The following is a 25,004-nucleotide window of genomic DNA, read 5'->3' as shown; positions in this document are numbered from 1 at the left end:
TTTTTTTAAACTGAAAGTGCTGCTCCTCTCTGCGCTCGTTGAACAGAGTAGATGCAGTGAGAGAGTGTGTGCGCGCTGGGAAACCAAGACCTCGCGCTCGTGCGGCAGTACCGGAGAGTCTCAGAGACTAAATAAGGTTTGTCCAGGCAAGTCGCTAGATTTGTCGCTAGTCGCTTTTTCCGAAAAAAGTCGCTAAGGGGGCTTGAAAAGTCGCTAAATCTAGTGACAAAGTCGCTAAGTTGGCAACACTGCGCCAGCCAAAGCGCGAAAACGCAGTTTGAATTTGGCAGTTGTGCGACGTCACCGAACGTTCTAAATCCCATATGTGGGACCATACGCCCAGGGGCATGGAAATTAGAATCCCATATGTGGGACCGTACCACTCAAAAGGTTAATAAAAACCCACCAATTCACACCTACCAATCTCAACAAATTAGAATATGGTGACATGCCAATCAGCTAATCAACTCAAAATACCTGCAAAGGTTTCCTGAGCCTTCAAAATGGTCTCTCAGTTTGGTTCACTAGGCTACACAATCATGTGGAAGACTGCTGATCTGACAGTTGTCCAGAAGACAATCATTGACACCCTTCACAAGGAGGGTAAGCCACAAACATTCATTGCCAAAGAAGCTGGCTGTTCACAGAGTGCTGTATCCAAGCATGTTAACAGAAAGTTGAGTGGAAGGAAAAAGTATCAAAGAAAAAGTTGCAGAACCAACCGAGAGAACTGCAGCATTATGAGGATTTTCAACAAAATCGATTCAAGAATTTGTGTGAACTTCACAAGGAATGGACTGAGGCTGAGGTCAAGGCATCAGGAGCCACCACACACAGACGTTTCAAGGAATTTGGCTACAGTTGTCGTATTCCTCTTGTTAAGCCACTCCTGAGGCGTCTTACCTGGGCTAAGGAGAAGAAGAACTGGACTGTTGCCCAGTGGTCCAAAGTCCTCTTTTCAGATGAGAGCAAGTTTTGTATTTCATTTGGAAACCAAGGTCCTAGAGTCTGGAGGAAGGGTGGAGAAGCTCATAGCCCAAGTTGCTTGAAGTCCAGTGTTAAGTTTCCACAGTCTGGGATGATTTGGGGGGCAATTTCATCTGCTGGTGTTGGTCCATTGTGTTTTTTGAAAACCAAAGTCACTGCACCCGTTTACCAAGAAATGAGCTGAAGCTGAAGGCCACTGTCAAAGAAACCTGGGCTTCCATACCACCTCAGCAGTGCCACAAACTGATCCCCTCCATGCCACGCCAAATTGAGGCAGTAATTAAAGCAAAAGGAGCCCCTACCAAGTATTGAGTACATGTACAGTAAATGAACATACTTTCCAGAAGGCCAACAACTCACTAAAAAATTGTTTTTATTGGTCTTATGAAGTATTCTAATTTGAACCAAAGACTTAAACTACTTCAGTCTGTGTGCATTGAATTTATTTAATACACGAGTTTCACAATTTGAGTTGAATTACTGAAATAAATGAACCTTTCCACGACATTCTAATTTATTGAGATGAACCTGTAAAAGTAAAAAAACAGTATCTCAAAATATTAGAATATTTCCTAAGATCAATCAAAAAAAGCATTTGCAAAACTAATACACTCAATACTTGGTCTGGGCTCCTTTAGCACAAACTCCAGCATCAGTGAGGAGTGGCATGGAGGCCACTACTATTGAGCTTCAGCTAAGATCGACTGTTTCTCATCTTTCTCTTGAAAATATCCCATAGATTTCATATGGGGTTCAGGTCAGGCATGTTGGCTGGCCAAACAAGCACAGTAATATCATGGTCAGCAAACTGCTTGGAAGTGGTTTTGGCACTGTGGGCAGGTGCTAAAGTCCTGCTGGAAAAGGAAATCAGCATCTCCATAAAGCTTATCAGCAGATGGAAGCATAAACTGCTCCAAAATCTCCTGGTAGATGGCTGCATTGACTTTGGACCTGATAAAACACAATGGACCAACACCAGCAGATGTCATGGCACACCAAATCATCACTGACTTCAGAAACTTCACACTGGACTTCAAGCAGCTTGGATGCTGTGCGTCTCCAGTCTTCCTCCAGACTCCAGACCTTGACTTCCAAATGAAATGCAAAATTTACTTTTATATGAAAAGAGGACTTCGGAGCACTGAGCAAAAGTCCAGTTCTTTTTCTCCTTACCCCAGGTAAGATGCTTCTGATGTAGTTTCTGTTTTAGAAGTGGTTTGGTAGCCCTTTTTCTGAAGACGTCTGAGCGTGTGGCTCTTGATGCACTGACTCCAGCTTCAGTCCACTCCTTGTGAAGCTCTCCCAAGTGTTTGAATCGGTTTTGCATGACAGTATTCTCATGCTTGCTGTCATCCCTGTTGCTCGTGCATCTTTTCCTACCCATTTTCTTCCTTCCAGTCAACTTTGCATTTAAATGCTTTGATACAGCACTCTGTGAACAGCCAGCCCTTTCAGTAATGACCTTCTGTGACTTACCCTCTTTGTGGATTTCAAAGAACAAGAGATACCCAGAATTTATACCGCAGGGATGGTCATTTAATGAAACTCAAATGTAAATATTCTAATATTTTGTATTTGATGATTTTTAATTTCTTGAGATGTAAGTTATAGTAATCAAAATTTTGAAAAGTTTTTTTTTAATTTTTTTGTGTCTAGAATATATGAAAGTTTCACTTTTTGAAATGTTACAAAAATTTTTTTTAAATGCACCTATATGTATTGTAGGGATTGATGTGAGTATTCAGAAGAAACAACCACTTTGATGCTAGCTTGCATGGGATCTTGATTATTTTAGAACCACCATGTGTCCCACAAGAATAAATTTAGCATATTCTGATTTAATGTATAAGGCAGTGCAGTGGGGAAAAAAATCAATTTCAATAAATGCAAAATTTAAGTAGATTTTAAAAATGTTATTTATTATTTATACATGCACACTAGGCTATATTCCTACAACACGATAGCTTAAAGATATGGTTGCCATCTTCATCTTTTGAGCAGTGTTACAAAAATCTATACAACAATAAATTGTAAAACACATTAATGATACAGTACTTGCAAATTACATAGTATTGTTACAAATTATAATAATAATAAAATAAAAGATGACACTGTCTTGCACTCCATCATCTCATTTGACACATTTAGCACGCACAACACACAAACACACACGATTAGTAAACTGCAAGCAGTAATAAATTACTGGCCACATCTGTTCCTTAAGAAAAAAAAAAAGAAGCAAACAACGAAAGCATCAAAAACTTTACTCACTGCTAATTTGGGGTATAAATATTCATCACAACACTGTCCACAACCGAACAAAGTGACAAATTTTGGATAATGAAGAGTTGTGATATTGAAGGAGAAATGTACTTTGATACTGTAGTGATGATTTGATTGTCCATACTGTATATTTAGGGCATCTCGCGTGAAGCAAGCCAGAGATACCGCAACAAATTTGTGCAACAATACTGTGGCAATGTTTGTAACATAAGTGCTAATACCACTGTCGACCATCATTTTTGTGTACCACAAAAGATGGATAAGTATTTCTCTACATTCTCTGGACAGCTACCAAAATATATAACCAAAATCACAGTACTTTTTTTTTTTCAATAAGTATTAGAAATGCTAGAATGTAGAATTTACATTATAATGAGACAAACTGTATTCTAAAAGTTCCTGTGCTTATCTCACCAAACTCTCTTTTGTCATCTATTTCTGCACCTCCCTGTGTCCTTTCACCTTGCATTGAACAAATTCTGTTTCCTTCCGTCTCTGTCTGTCATGATCTCCTCGTTAGCCTCGTCTGAGGAGTGTGTACTATGTGCAGGAATGGAAAATAGCAGCATTATGGTCGCAGATCTCGCCTCCCAAGCCTCAATCGGACCACTCGTTGTCCTCCGGCTCAGAGTCCTCATCTGATTCACTGTATTCCACGGCGATGCGTCGGGACAGGATTGTGGCCACGTCGTTCCCCACTGGCTCTTTCTTGGCCTCCTGCTCTCTCTGCTCTTGCACCTTACGAAGCTGGATACCTGGAGGAGGAGCCAACAGTTCAATAAAAGCTAATGCATACACAATGCATACGTTCAAAAGTTTGTTTTTTAAAGAAGACTTTTCTGCTCATCAAGGCTGCATTTATTTGATCAAAAAAACAGAAATTTAAAATAAGCCTTCTATTTTAATACACTTTAAAATATAATGTATTTCTGTGATGCAAAGCTGAATTTTCAGCATCATTACTCCAGTCTTCAGTGTCACATGATCTTCAGAAATCATTCTAATATGATGATTTATTAGTTTATAGTGCTGCAGTTGCGCTGCTTAAAGGATTAGTTCACTTCCACAATAAAATCTTCCTGATAAATTACTCACCCCCATATCATCCAAGATGTCCATGTCTTTCTTTCATAAGCCAAAAAGATTTTAAGAATTTTGAGAAAAAACATTTAATTCATTACACAACCCATTGGCTCCTATTGAAGGCCACTATATTGAGAACAGTTCTGGAATGTTTCCCTCAGAAACCCGAATTTCTTTGTGAATGAAGAAAGAAAGACATGAACATGGATGACATGGGGTTGAGTAAACTGTCATGAATTTTTTATTCTGAAAGTGCTCTAATCCTTTAATATTTTTTGGAATCTGTGATACTTTTTACAGGATTCTTTGATGTATAAAACATATATAAAAATTTTTTATAGTAACAATATACACTTCCGTTCAAAAGTTTGTGGTCAGTCATTTTTGCTTCGTTTTTTTGAAATTCATACTATTCAGCAAGGATGTGTTAAATTGATAAAAAAGTGATAGGTCAAGATTTATATTGCTAGAAAAGATTTCTATTTTCTATTCTATTTATCAAAGAATCGTTAAAAAAATTCCTAAAAATATTAAGCAGTACAACTCTTTCCAACACTGATAATAAATCAGCATATTAGAATAATTTCTTTTAAAAAATGCAGAAAATTAAAAATAAATAAATAAATAAATAAATTCTGAAGGATCATGTGATCCTATGTGTTGTGCAGCTTCATATTTCTGTGGAAACTGTGACATTCTTTTTCAGGATTCCTTGATGAATCTCTAAAATTGTTAAGAAAAATCATAAAAATGTCTTTAATGTCACCTTTGATCAATTTAATGCATCCTTGCTAAATAAAAGCATTAATTTCTTTTCATTCATTAAAAAAGTATTTATCCTAAATTTTAGAATTTAGTATCAGTTTCCACAAAAATATAAAGCAGCAAAAACATAACAGTAAAGGTTTCTTGAGCAGCAAATCAGCATATTAGAATGATTTCTGAAGATCATGTGACACTGAAGACTGGAGAAATGATGCTGAAAATACAGCTTTGATCACAGAAATAAATTATATTTTACAATCTATTCAAACAGCAAACAGCTATTTGAATTGTAATAATATTTCACATTATTTCAGTTTTACTGTATTTTTGATTAAATATATACAACCTTGGTAAACAGAAAATAGTTATTTAAATTTGTTTTTTTAAATCTTTATGATTCCAAAATTTGACCAGAAGTGTAATATATATATGTGATCCTGGAGCACAGAAGCAGTCTTAAAGGGATACTCCACCCAAAATGAAAATGTTGCCAAAAATCATTAGGTTTTAAGTAAAGATCATGTTCCATGAAGATATTTTGTAAATTTCCTACCATAAATATATTAAAACTTAATTTTTGATTAGTAATATGCAATGCTAAGAACTTCATTTGAACAACTTTAAAGGTGATTTTCTCAATATTTAGATTTTTTTGCACCCTCAGGTTCCAGATTTTCAAATAATTGTGTATCCGCCAAATATTGTTCTATCTAACCAAACCATACATCCATGCTTTCAGATGATGTACAATTCTCAATTTTGAGAAATTGACACTTATGACTGGTTTTGTGCTTCAGGGTCACATATGTATATTGTATATATTTGAAGAGTTCAGATGCAAAAGCCGAAAAAGTGCCGTGACTGCCGTCTGAAATTTTCATCTAAAATTAGCATTTTTATCAGGCTCCTATGTTTAGGTTCAGTAATTTTACTCCTAATGGCAATGTATAGGTCATTTTATATGCAATTAAAGTTACAATACCTGAACATAATTATAGGAGAGTGATTAAAAATGCTCATTTTTGAAAAAAATGTCAGACGGCATTTAGAGGCTTTTGCATCTGAACTCTTCATATACAGTTTTTTCAGATGGAACACAACATGCTTCATTCAGCCCTTTATTCTCTGCACACTGACCTCTGCGGATGGCTGCCAGCAGGTCGCTCCGGGCGTCGCTCATGGGGATGAGAGGCACCTGGCCCTTCCTGGGAAGAGTCGACTCTCCAGACAGGTGTGTTACTCGGGACGGGGACGGGGCGTGGGCGGGGGGTCCTGGTGGGGGAGGGGGCGGGGCCACAGGTGGGCCGCCCATCACAGCATGTGAAGGGGAAGCGGTGTAGGCAGAGGGAGGAGCTGGAGGAGGAGACGGGCTGTAGGGCCGTGAGAGCGACACCACTGTCCCCGGAGCCAGCGACTGAGGTCCAGACGTGCTGTCAAAGGCGGTCTGAGAGGAAGGGATGAGGGGAGGAGGTGGAGGAGGGGCAGGCGGGACGAAATGCTCCAGGATCTGATGGCCGCTGAGAAGTGATTACAAAGGTAATGAAGTGATTACAAGCATTTGTCACATCCCAGTTAACCCCAAAATAAACATGAATCTTTATGCAGTTATTTCTTTCATTAAGAACAAAATGATAATTTACCAAAATACCTGGATACTATATAGATAGATAAAAGATAACCTCAACTTTAGGTTCCAAAAACTGAGGTAACTGAGGTATATAAGTAGCACAATATTATATCATATAGTTATAGGTATGCATTTTAATTATAAAGCACAATTATAACATAAAGCAATGTTTATTTTAGCCTATTTTTTATTCTGCATTCAAAAGGTGGTTTTTGCAACTTTCCCCCCTTTTTATACGTATATAACGTCTTTCTATAATAAAAATACATTTGTGATACATCTACAAACGTGGAAGCAAAATGGTTAACATAAAAAATGACTGCAGACTGTTTTTTTTTTTTTGTAGTTCAATTAGTCTTTCTTTTTTAATTTAGCTGTATATTAAGCATTCAAGAAACTATATATTTCTTGTTCACTGTAATAACAACTGATTAACGATTAAAGGATGAGATTAAAACATAGTTGCACAACCGCCCAGTAGGTGGCAATATGCACTAAGAATGCAAATCACCATTAAACAAAAGAAGAAGAATCAAGAAATATAATTGTAGATTTGGCATTCTTTTGGGGATGTCTTTATGTTTCAACTGAAGGGACTTCAAAATAATACCTGAGATACTCTAGTTAAAGTAATAGTTCACTCAAAAATAAAATTTTTCTGAAAATGAACAGGCCGTCCAAGATTAGAATGAGTTTCTTTCTTCATCAGATTTGGAGAAATGTAGCATTGCATCAGTGTCTCAGCAATGAATCCTCTGCAGTGAATGGGTGCCGTCAGAATGAGAGTCCAAACAGCTGATAAAAACACCACAATAATCCACAAGTAATCCACACTGGTCTCGTCCATCAGTTAACATTTGTGAAGCCAAATTCTGTGTGTTTGTAAGAAATAAATCCATTATTAAGATGTTTTAAGTTTAAACCTTCACTTCAGGCTAAAATATGACTCCATAATCCATAGTAAAGCTTCCTCCAGAGACCTCTCTCACATCAAAATCCACCCACATATTTGTTGTTTTGGCTTGTAAATGGTGCTTGATCTGTGCAGATTTCTCTCCTGATTCAGACAAGATGACTTTTTTAATGGAAAAAGCAATATTTAATTTTTTCTGACAACTGTTTTAAGTTAAAATGTATTAAAACATGCAGCTTTTGGCTTCACAAGACATTAACTGATGGACCGGAGTGCTGTGGATCACTTGTGGATTATTGTGATGTTTTTATCAGCTGTTTGGACTCTCATTCTGACGGCACCCATTCACTGCTTATAGGATCCACTGGTGAGCAAGTGATGCAATCTCCAAATCTGATGAACAAACAAACTCATCTTCATGTTGGATGGCCCTAGGGCGAGTACATTTTTAGAAAATCTTCATGTTTGGGAAAGCTCTTCCTACTGTATATACTGTATGTGTATATATACATATATACTTTAACTGTAGAGAGAGAAGTGACGTGCCTGTATTCTTTGGCAGCTGTTGGCCGGGGTCCGTTGAGGGACGAGTCTGGTGCTGGGGGCCCGTGGTGGGCCTGAAGGCGTCCTAGAGAGTGCTGTCTGGCTGCAGCGGCGGTGGAGGAGGCCGGGGGCCGGTACGCTCGGTCCAGGGACTGAGTCTGTGTGAGGCCTGCGTCTTTCCCATCAGCTCCCGCTGCACCTGCTTCCTGCGGGTGGCTGGGACTCGCTGGGTACGAGTGTTCATCTGACATGCCAGATCTGGGTTAAAGCACAGAACCACATCCAGACACACAGCAGGCACAATATAGTTATAATGTGTTATACTGAAGTTCATTTCTGATCATTGTTGAAACATTTGTGAGTATCAAATCAAATTCTTAACTTATTTACTTGAACTCAACATCAAGGTACCTTTTTCTTTTTTTTGAAGAAAACCATATAGTATGAGTCATTTTCATCCACTTTATGCATTCATGTACGTTTTTGTAGTCATGCATTAAAATGAGTAATGAACATGTCATTAATACTGCTTATCTGCTTTACTGAACCCTGGGAAGTACATTAAAAACAGACAAAAGTTCATGTTCACAAAACAACATTCATGTTTACTAGTTTATGACTCTTTTTTTTTTGCATTGCTGAAATCAATGCCTAATAAGTTTTAAGGTAAGTAATTTAAAACAGTGTTTTCCAATACTTAACTAATGAATATGCACTAACCTTTCATCTCCCTGTATATTGCTGGGTTTAACGTCAAATTCAGGGATACATAAAAAAAATGATATTCCATTTTTTTATATCAACACCATAAAATGCATTAATAGTACATTACACTGGGGTTTTCCCAAACTGGGCTTAATGTAAGAACTGCAGTGGGTTTGTGAGCTGATAAAAAGGTATCAATTAATTAAATCACAAAAATGTAAAATAAAAATAATTTAAACACACGAACACTAAAAACAGAAATGTTTTGACCATTAACCGGCATCAGAGAACTGTAAAGATAACAATTGTTAAATTATTGGAAAATTAACTTCTTTAGATACTTCAAGTAAATATTTTATTTTAAGGGTTTTGGCTGACAAAAATGTTTGGGAATCCCTGCATTACATGAACAAACATGAAAACAGCAATGACATTACACGGCCAAAGTCTTCTATAAAAAGTAACTGTAATCTGAAACAACTTTCTAGATATAGAAACGTTAATGAAGCATCGTGTCAACCAATGCAGAGTAAAATTCAATAAGTGACAAGCAAATGAATAGCTTCATAGCACAGTAAGAGTCCTAATACAGTTTATGAGAGGTGTCAGAGCTCAGGACATTTTTAAGTGAACTATCCCTTTAAGTGACTCATCACATGACTCACCTGTCCGGAGACAGAGATCCCTCAGAAGACATGCCATGGTAAGGAGACGGTGTCAGGCGAGTGTCCGGTCGGAATTCCTTATCGTACGCCATCATGTTCCACTCCTGACGCCGGTTACGAGCTTTACGGACTTTCTTTACCTCGCGAGTGGGATCCTCCGTGTGCTTTTGCTCTTGCTAAGGCAGAATAAAGGAAATGTTTCTATAAGCTTGAGTAATAATCTTTAACCACACAGAATAGAAAGAGTCTGTAAATGAACACTGACCTGATGATTACAGAGGATTCGTTTTGGTGCGGTTTAACTTGTACATTTTCAAACTCACAAAAATCAGTCATGTTTTCTGTATCGTTCAGTATAGATCTGTTATACATCAATTCTCTCTACATTATCTCTTCTTTAATTTTGTTTAAGCAACCAACTTTTAAAATGCAACTAGTTGATTACATTCTAATAGCTATTTTACCAGTTTACCATGTTTACCAGAACATGCAATGCCTTCACTAGAGAATATTCTGAGCCGCGGCGTTAAATGCAGCAGACAGTGAGAAATATAATAAATCCATTGCACACTTTCAAGAGTCCTCCAAAACCGATTGGTAACTGGCAAAACATCTATGATTGATATATTATAAAAGCCTGTTTCTGCCACTGAATAAAAAAAGTAATTATGACTTTTTATCTCGCAATTCTGATATATATATATATATATATATATATATATATATATATATATATATATATATTATATCTGAGATATAAACTCACAGTTGCAAGAAAAAAATCTGAATTGCGAGATTTAAATTATAAGAAAAAAAATAATTATATATATATATATATATATATATATATATATACATATATATATATATAAATCGAGTTATTAAGTCCAATTCTGAGGAAAACTTGTAAAAAATAAAAAAAGTCAGAATTATGAGATAAAAAGTTGCAATGACCTTTTTTTAGTTTTAATTTAGTGACAGAAATGGGCTTTCATAATATATACTGTATGTTGCTTGCAAAATTATTTTTTTTTTTTTCAAATATATGCCTTTTTTTAAATGGCCATCGCTGGAGAAAGATACTGTAATGTATTTTAGTGTCTTCTGTTATTTGCACTTTTAGTTGGAAGCTCCTTGTCATCCTTTTTTCTCTTTTCTGTGTCTTTTTATCCTCTTGCAATGTATTGGATAAGCAGTCGGGCCTGCATTTATGTACTTACATAATGCATGTTTCTGGCCATACGCAAACACACACACCTTCTGCCGTCGTTTCTCCTTCCTCTTGTTTTCTGTGGCTTGTAGCATCTTTTCCTTCCAAAGGTTAAAAAAGTAGGATGGATCGGTATAAAATTTGAGCCCGTCTTTTTTGTCATCCCTGAAAGACAACACAGCACCATGTTTAGAAATAAAGTCGTTTTGCTTAATATCAATACATCATATTGTGACTGTCCCATAGACTGCCAAATAAATAACAGTGTCAAGTTCCAGAAAAGGTATAAAAGTCGTCATCAGAATACTCCATCTGCCATCAGACGTGTAATCTGGGTTATATGAAGTGACGGGAACACTTTTTGTAAGCGAAGAAAACAAAAATAGCGACTTTATTCAACAATTCCTTTGTCAACAGTCTCCTCTGTGTCTCTCCATATCACCGTATGCTCTTCTGTATCATCCTTGTGGCGCGGATGACACAGAAGAGCATACAGAGCATACTATGATATGGAGAGACACAGAGGAGATTATAATTCTTCGCTTACAAAAAGTGTTCCCGTCGCTTCATATAACCCAGATTGCACGTCTGATGGCAGATGGAGTATTCTGATGACGACTTTCATATCTTTTCTGGACCTTGACACTGTTATTTATTTGTCAGTCTATGGGACAGACACAGGCCTCCCAGTTTTCATACAAAATATCTTAAATTGTGTTCTGAAGACAAACGGAGCTTTTACGGGTTTGGAACGACATGAGGGTAAGTGATTAATGACAAAATTTTCATTTTGGGGTGGAGTATCCGTTTAACGTAATGTGATGCACATATGTCAGTCATACATGAAAGAAACGGTGATAAACAGGTCCTGACACTGACCTGTATGGCGTGAGGATGTTGAGAGGAGGTGGTTTGTCACAGCGCTGGTACATCTCCATGACAGGGTTCGGGATGGAGTTTCTGGACACCACCTGCTGGTCCTGAATAGTGGAGCTCTTGAACGCTTTGCGCATGTTGATGTCCTGCAAGGACACTGTAGAGCGAGCAGACAGAGCCGGAAAACACCGTCAAACACAAACCAGCTAGAAAGTGCCAGATCTACAGCTTGCGTCGGCACAAACACTCTTTCAGTGTCAGGATTTACTAAAGATGTGCAGTGAAACATAAGTGATTTCAAGGCGTGAACAGTTTTTTTTTTTTTTTTTTTTTTTTTTTTTTTTTTTTGCGGATTTTTTTTTTTTTTTTTTTTTTTTTTAGGAGTTTCCCTTTCAGACACAACATTTACGTAAGGAAAGGATTTAAATGAATCATGCAAGGTGATTAACTAAGGTTTGTGGTAGTCTGTTTACTGGTATTTGTGTGATTATTTAATGCTCAAATAACCCATTTTGCACCAGTGTTGTTATACAATACACACATGATTATCATGGGCTCTGCTTGTTTGCAACCCTATGCTAATTTCAACTGCTGTTGGTAGATTATTATTATTATTATTATCATACTCGAAATACGATGGCTCTGTCGGGTTTATATATATATATATATATCTATATCTATATCTATATCTATATCTATATCTATATATATACAGTACAGGTCAAAAGTTTGGAAACATTACTATTTTTAATGTTTTTGAAAGAAGTCTCTTCTGCTCATCAAGCCTGCATTTATTTGATCAAAAATACAGAAAAAAAACAGTAATATGGTGAAATGTTATTACAACTTAAAAAATAATAGTTTTCTATTTGAATATACTTAAAAAAAAAAATTTATTCCTGTGATGCAAAGCTAAATTTTCAGCATCATTATTCCAGTCTTCAGTGTCACATGTAACATCCAGTCTATCACATGATCATTTAGAAATCATTCTAATATTCTGATTTATTATGAGTGTTGGAAACAGTTCTGCTGTCTAATATATTTGATGAATAAAAGGTTAAAAAGAACTTAATTTTTTAAGTTAAAAAATAATCAAAATAAAAAAAATTCTAATAATATATATTCTAATAATATTTTTTCTTTACTATCACTTTTTTATCAATTTAACACATCCTTGCTGAATAAAAGTATTGATTTTATTTAAAAAAAAAGAAAGAAAAAAAATTACTGACTCCAAATTACTGACCAGTAGTGTATATTGCTATTACAAAATATTTATATTTTTAAAAACATAGCTTCTTTTTTTTTCTTTTTATTCATCAAAGTATCCTAACCTAAAGTATCACATGTTCTGAACAATTATTAAGCAGCAGAACTGTTTCCAACTTTGATAATGAATCATCATATTAGAATGATTTCTAAAGGATCATGTGATAATGATCCTAAAAATTCAGCTTTGCATCACAGAAATAAATGATAATTTAAAGTATAATAAAATTAAAAACAATTATTTTAAATTGTAATAATATAGCACAATATTACATTTTTTTCTGTATTTTTGATCAAATAAATGCAGCCTTGATGAGCAGAAGAGACTTCTTTCAAAAACATTAAAAATAGTAATGTTTCCAAACTTTTGACCTGTACTGTATATATATATATATATGTATATGTACATCTAAAAGCAAATAAATGATCTTTTTATTTTTAAATTTTATCTTTTTTTGTCTTTGTGAAAATAATGTTTATGATGAATAATGTTCTGATAGTTGGCCTGAAGTATAATTCTTTTCAGTGTTGTTACCTGTGGGCAACTTTCTCTTTCTGTGCATATCATTTAGAGACTCATGGTTCTGATAAATTATACTGCAACTGTAACTGTTACCTGCAAGGTTAATGAAGTGAGTCAGACAATGAAGCACATTATGGACGTCATACAGCATTTAAGTAAATAAGAACTTCCCATAAGGACTTGAAGGCACCGCTCTATTAATTATGTTCCCTTGTCAACCAAACTATTCCACTGTGCTCTTAAATAACTCAGCTAGTGTCTAGACATCAGCGGGATACGCAGCACTGCGTCTCCGCTGCTAATTACTGCAGCTGCCTCATCTGATGAGCTCTAGCTATTATGCAGACTGCTCTGCAAATCACTTCATGAGCATTCTACCATTCCATATGAGAGAAATATCGTCATATCATATACACACACAGAAAATTAAAGGTCTTCGTGGCAACCTTTCAAAATAAAAGTTCTGTTAACTTGAACAAATTGTGACAGAAATATATTACCATTGTACAACAGAATGTGCATCTTAATGCCATAATAATAATAATCAAAATAACAATAACAGACAACTACTATTTTTCCTGCATGTTTAAATTTTAACAGTAAACCTGTTGTGCAGCACTATTTGCCAAAAATGGAAAGGGTTTGTTACATTTTCATTTCATTTATGTCTTCATTTGTTTACTAGAAAAATTTAAATACACAACACAGAATTTCTGGATTTAATTAGACATGCATATTAATGGGTTATTAAAATTTAATTAAACCAATTAATTTGAATACAGAAAAAAGGAAAACACAGAATTTTGTAAATATAAACCGTAATTTGAGAAAAAGTCAAACTTATTTTGTAGGGTCCTAAAAGTGGTACTTTTTGTGACATTACATTGTTGTTAAACTGTATAAGTTTCATGATTTCAATTAATTAGACATGTTTTTTGATCACTAAAATTTATTTTATTTTATTTTATTATTCAATATTAAAATATTTAAAAAATATTCTATATTAAAGTATTTTTAAAATATTAAATATTAAAATATTTTAAAATATTAAATATTAAAATATTAAAAAAAAATTAACTATTAAAATATTAAAAAATATTAAATATTAAAATATAAAAAAAAATTAAATAGTAAAATATTTAAATTATAAAAAAAACAATTATATAATTTGGGAAAAAATACAGTGGATTTCATAGGGCCCTAAACTTCTGCATAATACTGATGACCTGCGCCCATCCTCCCAGCAGCCCTGTGGTTGTATCCTGGTGTATTTCCAGGCTGTGTCACAAAAGATCAGGTCATCTGCTAATGCACATTCATTCTTACTCACCCTCCTCCACTGTGGAGTCCAGTTGTGTGACCTTCACTGCCAGCAGGTCGACACGCTCTTGCAAACCATTCATGCGCATGTAGAAGATGTTGGCCTCGTTAAACAGCTCCCCAAAGATGTCTTCTGCATGTCGACCTGAATCAATAAACACACAATGATGTACAATAAGGCAAAACTGATCATTCTAATAGCTTTCATCTACAAAATCACTTTTAATTAGAAACATGAAAAAGGCTGATTCTTGTTTTAATGTACACTGAATAAAAGAAATGTTGTAGAAAATTAGAAAATAAAAAAAAATAAAAAAAACAGCAATACATTACATTTTGAAGTAGAAAAACTGAAATAGTGTTTGCTTTTAAAAAATACTCCAGTCTTTGTTTTATTTACAACTTTGAAAAATATTTTTTTACACTGCATGTTTCAAAAAGAGTAAAAAGTTCGAAACTTGAAATTCATCTGCTGCATATTAAAAAAAACAAGGAGATGCTAGCAATCACCTTTTTATTTTTACAAAGTGCAAAAAAATTTAATAAAATCTATAAAAAAACGTTTAATTTCATATTATATTGAAACTTTTCATCTTAATATACGATTCTTCACATATTAACAAAAACTTTGAAAAGACTAATCAAAATTATCAGTATGTGGGGGTGGGCTATTTAACAAATAAAAATAAAAACTTTTAAGTTACAAAAATTATTTTGATGAGTTATGGTGACATAATAATGTTGATTTTTGCTTATTATTGTGCACAGTTTAACCTCAAATTTCTGCACTATTTTTTTTAATTAAGTTAATTAATTAGCTTAATTAAATTGTCTTTATAACATTGAAAATTGTCCCCTGTTGTTCCCCTGCAAAACGTTTGTCACTAATTAATTAAACTAAGACGTTAAATCGACATCTATAATTATCTGAGTTATAATGAGTTGCATTTATTTAAATTTAATTATATTTAATTAGCCAACATCTTTATCCCAAGAGACTTACAAACAAGGAACATCACAAGCAACAAGCTGTTTGTGTTTGCGTAATGCATTTCGCTCGTGAAGAAGCCATGTAGAAAAACACTGTACTAGAAAACCATGATGCTCAAAGCTAAAACACAGCTGGCTGTGCTCAGTGCCGATGATGCAGAAGTCTAATGGGCTCATAGCAAACTCAGGGTAATGAATGAAAAGACAGAGCCAAGACTGCATTAAACCAGGGAGAAAGATGACTGTGCATCAGCACTTCTAGAGTGAAAAACTGAACCTACTGAGTCCTCCCAGCTGTTTGATGATGGCCGCCAGTGTGCTGTTTGTGACACATTCCAGCTCGTTGGTCACTCCGTCGGGCAGAGCGCCCCGGCACAGGTGCTTGGGCTCGATGGTCCTCTTCACAAGAGGCATGGCTGAGCTCAACTACACACACCGACCTGAGAGAGCACAGAAGGATGGTTTACACAACATTTTCTGGGGTAATGTCATGCAGCAAACAAAGGGATACTCCACCCCAAAATGAAAATTTTGTCATTAATCACTTACCCCCATGTCGTTCCAAACCCGTAAAAGCTCCGTTCGTCTTTGGAACACAATTTAAGATATTTTGTATGAAAACCCGGGAGGCCTGTGGCTGTCCCATAGACTGCCAAATAAATAACAGTGTCAAGGTCCAGAAAAGGTATGAAAGTCCTCGTCAGACGTGCAATCTGTGTTATATGAAGCGGCGGGAACACTTTTTGTAAGCGAAGAAAACAAAAATAATGACTTTATTCAACAGTTCCTTTGTCAACGGTCTCCTCTGTGTCTCTCCATATCACCGTATGCTGTGTATGCTCTTCTGTATCATCCGCGCCACAAGGATGCGCTGTTTCTACATGTATTTAGCTTTGATTTGAAAGAAAACAGCTCATCCTTGTGGCGCGGATGATACAGAAGAGCAGATGCAGCATACGGTGATATGGAGAGACACAGAGGAGACTGTTCACAAAGGAATTATTGAATAAAGTCGTTATTTTTTTGTTTTCTTCGCTTACAAAAAGTGTTCCCGTCGCTTCATATAACCCAGATTGCACGTCTGATGGCAGATGGAGTATTCTGATGATGACTTTCATACTTTTTGTGGATCTTGACACTGTTATTTTTTTGGCAGTCTATGGGACAGTCACAAACCTCCCGGATTTCATCAAAAAAGACGAACGGAGCTTTTACGGGTTTGGAACAACATGGAGGTAAGTGATTAATGACAATTTTTACTTTGGGGTGGAGTATGCCTTTAAACAATGCTTTTTTCAAATCAGAAAATCCAGCTTTTAAAACGTCTCATTTTGAAACTTTCACCATTTACAGCCTTGCAGAGTACTGTGAAACGTATTTTGTGCCAACAATATAAATGTTGTAATACACCAAGCGAAACTGCAATGCATTTTTTTTTTCAATTTAACCTCCACATGAAATATTAATAAATATTTTTATTTGGTGCAGTGTGTTTTGCCTACATTTTCACCTTAATAATTACCACAATGTCACAAGAAACCCTAAATATTGAATCAGTTGCAAAGCCAAATCAGGGTTTCCCAAGTGAAAACACGGTGTGCCTGAACATATAACTATATTGTGTTTCGTTATGATTTATAACTGAACAAACAAATACCACTTTCATTAGTGGAGTAGTGTTAGGTCTGTTAATACATGCACTATTTATTCATGAAATGGCATGATTCATTATTATTTTACAAAATAAAAGGAACATTTGTAATGAAGAGAAAATGTGCACTATAGGTGAGTAGTGACAAACATAAACCAGGCTTTACATTCAAAAAATGTCATTTTGGACTTGGATTGAAATAAAAGCATAAAAGCATGATATTAATGTGCAGCAGAAAGAAGATTCAAATGGCATTACTGTAAAAATAAACCGAAAACTAACACTACATTTATTACTGAGCCAATGTGAATAAAAAAGCATATATTTTTGTCTGACTTAATGCAAACAAACAAACAGACAAGTTTGGTTGATTACAGATTAGCATATCATATAAGTCAGACTCAGACAAGTCTCATTAAACCAAGCAGGATCACAAAATTAAATTAATGCAGGCCTATTAAACATTATAAATTCTCAACATGAGCTGAGGTGTGCTACAATAATCCCTGTTCGTGCATATTTACCAAATATTCCATGAAATGCATAATAGAGCTGATTATAATTGGGAAAGAAATGAAAAGCAATTTATTCAGATGCTCACTTGGATGAACGCAATTAAAAATGACACAGAAAGTCAATCGCTGTAAACTTCATTACATTTAAAGCGAGTGCTTATTTGCTCAGTCTCACGCACTCCATGCCTGTTGTGAGACTGCACTGGGTCTAAAACACTGGGTACTTATTAGTCATTATAATTGATTATTACATTTCATAATTAATGTATCAAAGCCTACCGTCACTACATGGGTTAAGTGTTTCACTTTTGTTGTTTTAGGTTTGAAAATGATGAAACTTCAAATAAATAAATAGATAAGTATTAGCATTGTATTTTTTAAATGTAGCCTGCTATAAAATAATCATATTTTTATTGCATATTTATATATAAAACTGTCTAACTCTAGCACTCTCTATTCTAATTCTAATTCTTTAAAAAACTAGCCTCTTTTAGACTTGCACTCTATTCATTTACTAACTGCTTGTTTTCTTAAAAAAAACACTAGCTTCTCTAATCTTTTTGTATTCTATCTGTTTGTTTTCTTTTTATTTATTATACAATTAACAAAAAGCAAAAATGCATCTAACACTAGCTTGCTCTATTCTTTTTCTATTCTATCTGTTTTCTTTTTATTTATTTATTATATAATAATAAAAAAAAAAACTTTCTACGTGTGTTGCATTAAACTAAGACTTTTTATAGCACTTGCATATCATTGCTCTTTTGTTGACTTTGAATGCTTGCATTGTCCTCATTTGTAAGTCACTTTAGATAAAAGCGTCTGCTAAATGACTAAATGTAAAGGGCCTATGATGACCATTTCCATGACAACCAAGCAAGGCCCTCTCTCATGCTCCCCTGAGTACTAGAGCTTCTAGAGTCACTCTCATGTGAGGAAGTGTGTTTTCAGACTCATCTTATTTCTGTTTGGCCATTTTCAATATAAAGGCAATGCTTGAGAGAATTGTATTTGTCAAATCTAGGCTGCAGTGCTCCCTGAGGCTGTGAACTCTTCCTGCGGCTGATAATTCAGCATGGAGAAATATACAGACGCACAGGGAAACTCAGTCTGTGGTGCGCATGACGCGCTAAGCTCATTCAAGCGAAACAAATGCGTATTATTTTAGCTGTGTGAGTAGCCTAGCAACTAGCCTGAAGATGTGCATGTTTGCTAGCACTTATATGCTAACAGTGCTCCCCACTCTTTACTTTATGATTAATTCAGACTGAAAAATAAACAAAACCTCGTTCTTGCAAACTGAAGTATGATGACATGAAAATATCCTAAAGAGTCATTTGTAAAGAGGAATTAGCTTTTGGTGTTGGAACACAATCCCCACGTCACGCCAAACAATTATCAGTCTAGAAATGTGTCATAATGAGTGTAAGCATCACCTGCCATTCAGTACCATGCTCAGCTGCCAGTTTCAAAACTCACAAGTGTCAGGTGAGAACGCAACAATTTACCATCATGCCAAAATCTGTAATCAAATGTCAGAGATTTCAAAGTGTGTCAAAGTACTCAAATAATTCAATTTTTTTCCCCAAGACCTAATGATGTGATCTACTCTATCCATATTCGTTATATTGCTTCACACACACACACACACACACACACACACACACACACACACACACACACACACACACACACACACACACACACACACACACACACACACACACACACTCCTTTCAAATAATAATGAATGGGCACTATCTATATTTCCTATGTGTCCAAATCTAATAAGGGGTAATGATTGACGAAGAGTTTTAAAAAGTGATTTTTCACTATTATTAACAGCAGGATCTGCATTCCCTTATGAAAAAGAAGTTTATTCAAGTGTACTATTAGTATACTTCTTTTTAGTTTACTTTTTATGTACTTCTCAGAAATGGGCTTTATGTACTTCTCAGAAATATACTTAAAATGACATTTAAGTATACTTGACTTATACTTACAAAAAGTCTAAATATACTTGAAATTTAGTTAAGTATACTTAATAAAATAAACTTGAAGTATACTACTTTTTGGTAAGGGTTTGCATGGGTTTAAATAAAAGATTTGTGTTATAAGAGACAATAAAAACAACTTTGTGCCTCAAAACGGCTCCTCTCCTGATTAAAAAAATAACTTGATTTACAAAAGCTGACAAGTTTGTGACAGTACGTAATGTAACATCACGTAACAGAATGTAACATTTTTGATCAAGTCTCTGAGTATCATGTAATTTATTTAAGCCTTGAAATAAACTTCATTCAGTAAAAAACATATAATAAACTATGCAAAAAGCATTTTTAACATCTCAAGCTCACTTCGAGCATGTTTTATACCTAAAAACGCATGTTATCATGTCCGTCAAAAACTTGCTGTTGGCTGTTGGTTGTAATATTAGAACTAAAACATTGACATAATACACTCAGACATCAGTCACTTCACCGAATTATAAATGCCAGCAAAGTAATTATTATTACCTTACGATCCATGTTTTCAAATCCACATCATTTAGAATATCACAACATCGATGTTTGTCAGAAAAATAACATGCACAATACACGGTAGTATGTACGAGAAGCAGAGGTCCAGCGAGAACATGTATTTCCTAGAAAACCCACACTACTTTGGACAACTTCATCGCTTTGTGAGAAGAAGGAGAAAATGGCGGCCTGAGCGGCTTCGACATGCTGTCTGTCAGAGATGATAACGTGCGTAATACATAACTCACATGAGTATAAATTTGTTCTTCACTAGGGATGTAACGATTAACCGTGAGCCGGTTGAAAATCGATTCAAATATGTGACGATTCAAATCGGTTGAGATGCTAAACAAATCGCGTTTACAGCAGAAACTAAGGAAACGCTTTAAGCGCCACCTGCTGGCAGAGAGTGAATCTGCGTCTCGTTCAGCTCGTCTGCTGTTTCTGTTTCATGCAGATATTTTTATGTATAGTTTCACAAAACCATTCTGTTTTTGCTTCAAAATTTTGAAATTATACGATCTAATTTAGATTAAAAACTGCTCATGCTGCATGTGTGCAGCGTCTTTGTTTGGATCATGATTAAAATGCAGTGGTTGCCTCTATTTTAAATGTAAAGAGCACAGACAAAGCCTTATTTTGTTTATATGAAGAGATTTATTTTATTTGTGTTACTTATTTATTTGATTTGAGGCTTGTTCTAAAAATTCAATTTAGTTTTGTTATTTACATTAACATTCTATTTAAATTTTGTTTTTTAGCAGATGCTTTTATCCAAAGCGACTTACAGATGAGAACAACAGACGCAATCAAAACCAACAAAAGAGCAATGATATACAAGTGCTATATTAGTATATTATAATAGTTATATTTCAATTTCACAAAGAAATGTACAGCATTCTGTCCAAGCAATAATAAAAGTATGCATTTAATTAATAATTTGTCTTAAATATAATTTTGTTTAAAAAAATAATAATTGTAAATCGAATCGAATCGTGAGTTGAGTGAATCGTTACATCCCTATTCTTTTCAGTTGCATTAATTGATTAATTCTCAGTTGTTTAACAGTTATTAAAGTTTGATAAAAAATAATGTTAAATTTTCCAATAAATGTCAATACATTTTGACATAATTTGTTACACATTTAATCACCCCTTTAAAGATTTAATTACACTTTTGAGCCATCTATGTTTTATCAAGCAGATACCAGATCTCAGGATATATCACAAACTTCAGGATAATGTTTTCTCATTTCAGGAGAATGTATTTTACGTCATAATACTTCCATTTACAAGAAAGAGGTTTTTCTTCTTTTCAAAGTTTTTTTTTTAACTTGCTGTTGGCTGTTGGTTGTAATATTAGAACTAAAACATTGACATAAAACACTCAGACATCAGTCACTTCACCGAATTATAAATGCCAGCAAAGAAATTATCATTACCTTACGATCCATCTGTTTCCAAATCCACATTATTTGAATATCACAACATCAATGTCTGTCAAAAAATAATGTGCACAATACACAGCAGTATTTACGAGAAGCAGAGGTCCACCAAGAACATGTATTTCCTAGAAAACCCACACTACTTTGGACAATACTTCCATTTGCAAAAAAGAGGTTTTTCTTCTTTTCAAAGTTTTTTTTTGTCTAACAGTGCAACAACAAACAGAAACAACGATAAAAATAGATAATATGTAATACATATAATAAACTTCGAGTTAATGGGTGAATAAAATACAAACATGAATATAGAATACAGTAGGGAAAAGAACAGAGCAAAGGAATATACAAATGTTGCACATATTATGTCTGCCTTATAGTATGTGAAAATAAAACTGCATTTGCCAGCCACAGACTGTTATTTCTCTGCACAGATGAATTTTCTCTCACTTTCTGTCTCTATAGTCAGAGGCAGGAACTGATTCATGAGAGGAAACCATAGCAACGCCTCAACTATGCTGGTGGCAAGCCATGCTAGACTCCTTCACCAAAAACACATTTACGTAATCTGTTCCCAGCGCTACAGCCTGGAATGTGAATCGAGCCTGCATTCCCGTGCTTGCGGCTGCTTTTCAGATCTGTGGGAACGGGGCGCCCAGGCTTCAAACTGTAGAACGTGGGATATTCTGGAAATAAGATCGCAACGCATTGCCAAATGTTCTTTTTTCGTGCCAATCACTGCTTCTAAGCAGAAGGCTGGGGTTTGTTCATGAATAAAATAACCAGAATTACTCTGAACTGCAAGCTGGTGTTCACGCAGGGGTTTAAACACTCAGTAATGAAAAAAATAATAATAAAGTGCATCAATGATTTATTTGGTGAACTAGCCGCCAATGTCTTTCAGATACTAACATTTAATGATAATAGTGCTAATTAAATTAACACCAAGGTGTAGCTCTTGACAGGAGACCAGTGAGTCTATGTGGCTGTTGATTATAAAATCATCTAATTATGAGTAATCATGAAGAATCGTGACAGCTGCACCATCAGTTTAATTTTATACATTTTCATGTCTGAAATGCACCCAATAATGTCTCAAACTATGCTCAGATTTGCCAAGACACTCAAAAGTTAAAGATTACACCGAACTCAAGCACTTCTCATCAAACTCTCCCAAGACCAAATGATCTGAGCTGTACTATCTCTATTTATTTCATAGCTCTATACTATTCAAGCGACAATTATCATTTTGTGGCTATTTTTAGTCTTCATTTCAGCAGAAGTGTCTTAGATGAAATGAAGAACATACAGTATGTGACCCTGGATCACAAAACCAGTCATAAGTAGCAATAGCCAACAATATACCGTATAGGTCAAAATTATGGATTTTTCTTTTATGACAATAATCATTAGGATATTAAGTAAAGACTATGTTCCATTAAGATATTTTGTAAATTTCCTACTGTAAATATATCAAAACTTAATTTTTGATTAGTAATATGCATTGCTAAGAACCTCATTTGGACAACTTTAAAGATGATTTTCTCAATATTTGGATTTTTTTTTTTTTTTTTTTTTTTTTTTGCATCCTCAGATTCCAGATTTTCAAATAGTTGCATCTCTGCCAAATATTGTCCTATCCTAAGCTCATTTATTCAGCTTTCAGGTTATGTATAAAATCTCAATTTCAAAAATTGACCCTTGTGACTGGTTTTGTGCTCCAGGGTCACAAATGAAAACTTATTCTATCTGTGGCTGTTGATTACCATGACGTCACTCATCCATAACGCCGTGTCGCATGATGTCATCCATCCAAACTACTGCGCTGGCATGTGATATGATAACAGGTGCATCTTTCGGTCACACGGGAAAATGAACGGAACGGTGGCAGTTATTAATAAGAAGGTGATGAATTATTGATCTGTCAGCTTATTAATGCTCACAGAGCCAGTAGCGTTACATCTTCGCGTCTGTCCTTCTAGTCGTGTCGGCATTATCACGTAACAAGTATGTGAAAACACTGAACGCAAGGAGATCCTGCGCGTAATTGCCATTTACTTACGAATAGCTGTAGTTGTCTCCGTCCTCTCGCTGCTCTTTCGCGCGGTCGTCGTTTTCGATGGGTTTCGGCGTTACATGGCGTTAATACGCGGTGCCGTCACGCTGTCGATGTGTTATCGTGCGATGAAAACGCACGCTCGCGTTGCCTGGGAAGCGTCGCTCGTCGCTGTGCGCTGCAGAGGCGATGCCACTGCGCATGCGTGAGCGATACCCACTGTGTGTGTGTGTGTGTGTGTGTGTGAGACATAATGGATGAAATAAGCAGAAATCCACACTTAAAGTGAATCACTAGTATTTTATGTTCAGGAATTGTCCTTTTTTATGCTACTTACCCAGTTTAACCAAGTCTTCCCATTTAACTGTTTGCATGGCTTGTGAAAAAGAGGGTTTTCTTGTGGCCACTGTGGGAAGGCTTTGAGTAGGAGAGAGCTATTGTATTGTACAGGCTTCGACCCATGTTTACGGAATAAATTACTTTTTTACTACAGCAAATTTCAGCCGGTTAATCTAAATCTTCCTTTGTCACACTGCATGACTAAAATTTAAAAAAGCTAAAAGGTCATTACAAATGTACGTTAACCTTAACCTAATAAACAAACTGTACATCAATGCAATAGAAGCAGATGGTTCACACACACACACACACACACACACACACACACACACACACACACACACACACACACACACACGTTTGTTTCTGTGAATTGTGGGGACTTTCCATAGACTTCTATTACTTTTATACTAACCAAACAATATTTATTTCCCCTAACCCTAAACCTACCCCATACAGAAAACCTGTTTGCATTGTTACACTTTCAGATAAACATCATTTACTATTTTTAATAATTGTTTTCCCTCGTAAATGTCAAAATGTCAGGCTGTACTATCCTTTTGGGGATATTTGGTCCCCACAATGCATCATAAACAAGTACACACACACACACACACACACACACACACGTTGGTTTTTATGGTTTATGGGGACTCTCCATTGGCGTAATGGTTTTTATACTGTACAAACCGTATATCTCCCTACACCAACCCTACACCTA

At 35.3% G+C, this 25,004-nt stretch overlaps 1 protein-coding gene across 1 annotated transcript; it reads right to left on the bottom strand.

Moving 5' to 3' along the window:
* Positions 1–2,885: 2,885 nt before the first annotated feature.
* Positions 2,886–24,151, bottom strand: LOC109045549 (wiskott-Aldrich syndrome protein family member 3-like). The gene is made up of 9 exons (XM_042747959.1): positions 23,951–24,151; positions 16,044–16,202; positions 14,783–14,917; positions 11,661–11,814; positions 10,829–10,946; positions 9,572–9,747; positions 8,205–8,459; positions 6,256–6,635; positions 2,886–4,025 (listed from the first exon to the last, which is right to left on the bottom strand). Exons 2-9 carry the CDS (start codon positions 16,174–16,176, stop codon positions 3,868–3,870), a joined length of 1,509 nt encoding a protein of 502 aa, XP_042603893.1. The 5' UTR covers positions 16,177–16,202; positions 23,951–24,151; the 3' UTR covers positions 2,886–3,867.
* Between the last annotated feature and the right edge of the window lie 853 nt (positions 24,152–25,004).

This window comes from Cyprinus carpio, chromosome B21 (assembly GCF_018340385.1).
Source record: "Cyprinus carpio isolate SPL01 chromosome B21, ASM1834038v1, whole genome shotgun sequence".
NCBI classification, from domain to species: domain Eukaryota; kingdom Metazoa; phylum Chordata; class Actinopteri; order Cypriniformes; family Cyprinidae; genus Cyprinus; species Cyprinus carpio.
This window is presented reverse-complemented; position numbering and strand designations above follow the sequence as displayed.

What these genes read in the sequence shown, in the direction of transcription:
- LOC109045549 (XM_042747959.1), bottom strand. Translation starts at nt 16,176, where the DNA reads ATGCCTCTTGTGAAGAGGACCATCGAGCCCAAGCACCTGTGCCGGGGC. An exon ending in AACATCCTCACGCCATACAG is followed by an intron (nt 10,947 to 11,660) that starts GTCAGTGTCAGG and finishes GTTGTCTTTCAG; the next exon opens with GGATGACAAAAAAGACGGGC. An exon ending in AGGAGAAACGACGGCAGAAG is followed by an intron (nt 9,748 to 10,828) that starts GTGTGTGTGTTT and finishes ATTCTGCCTTAG; the next exon opens with CAAGAGCAAAAGCACACGGA.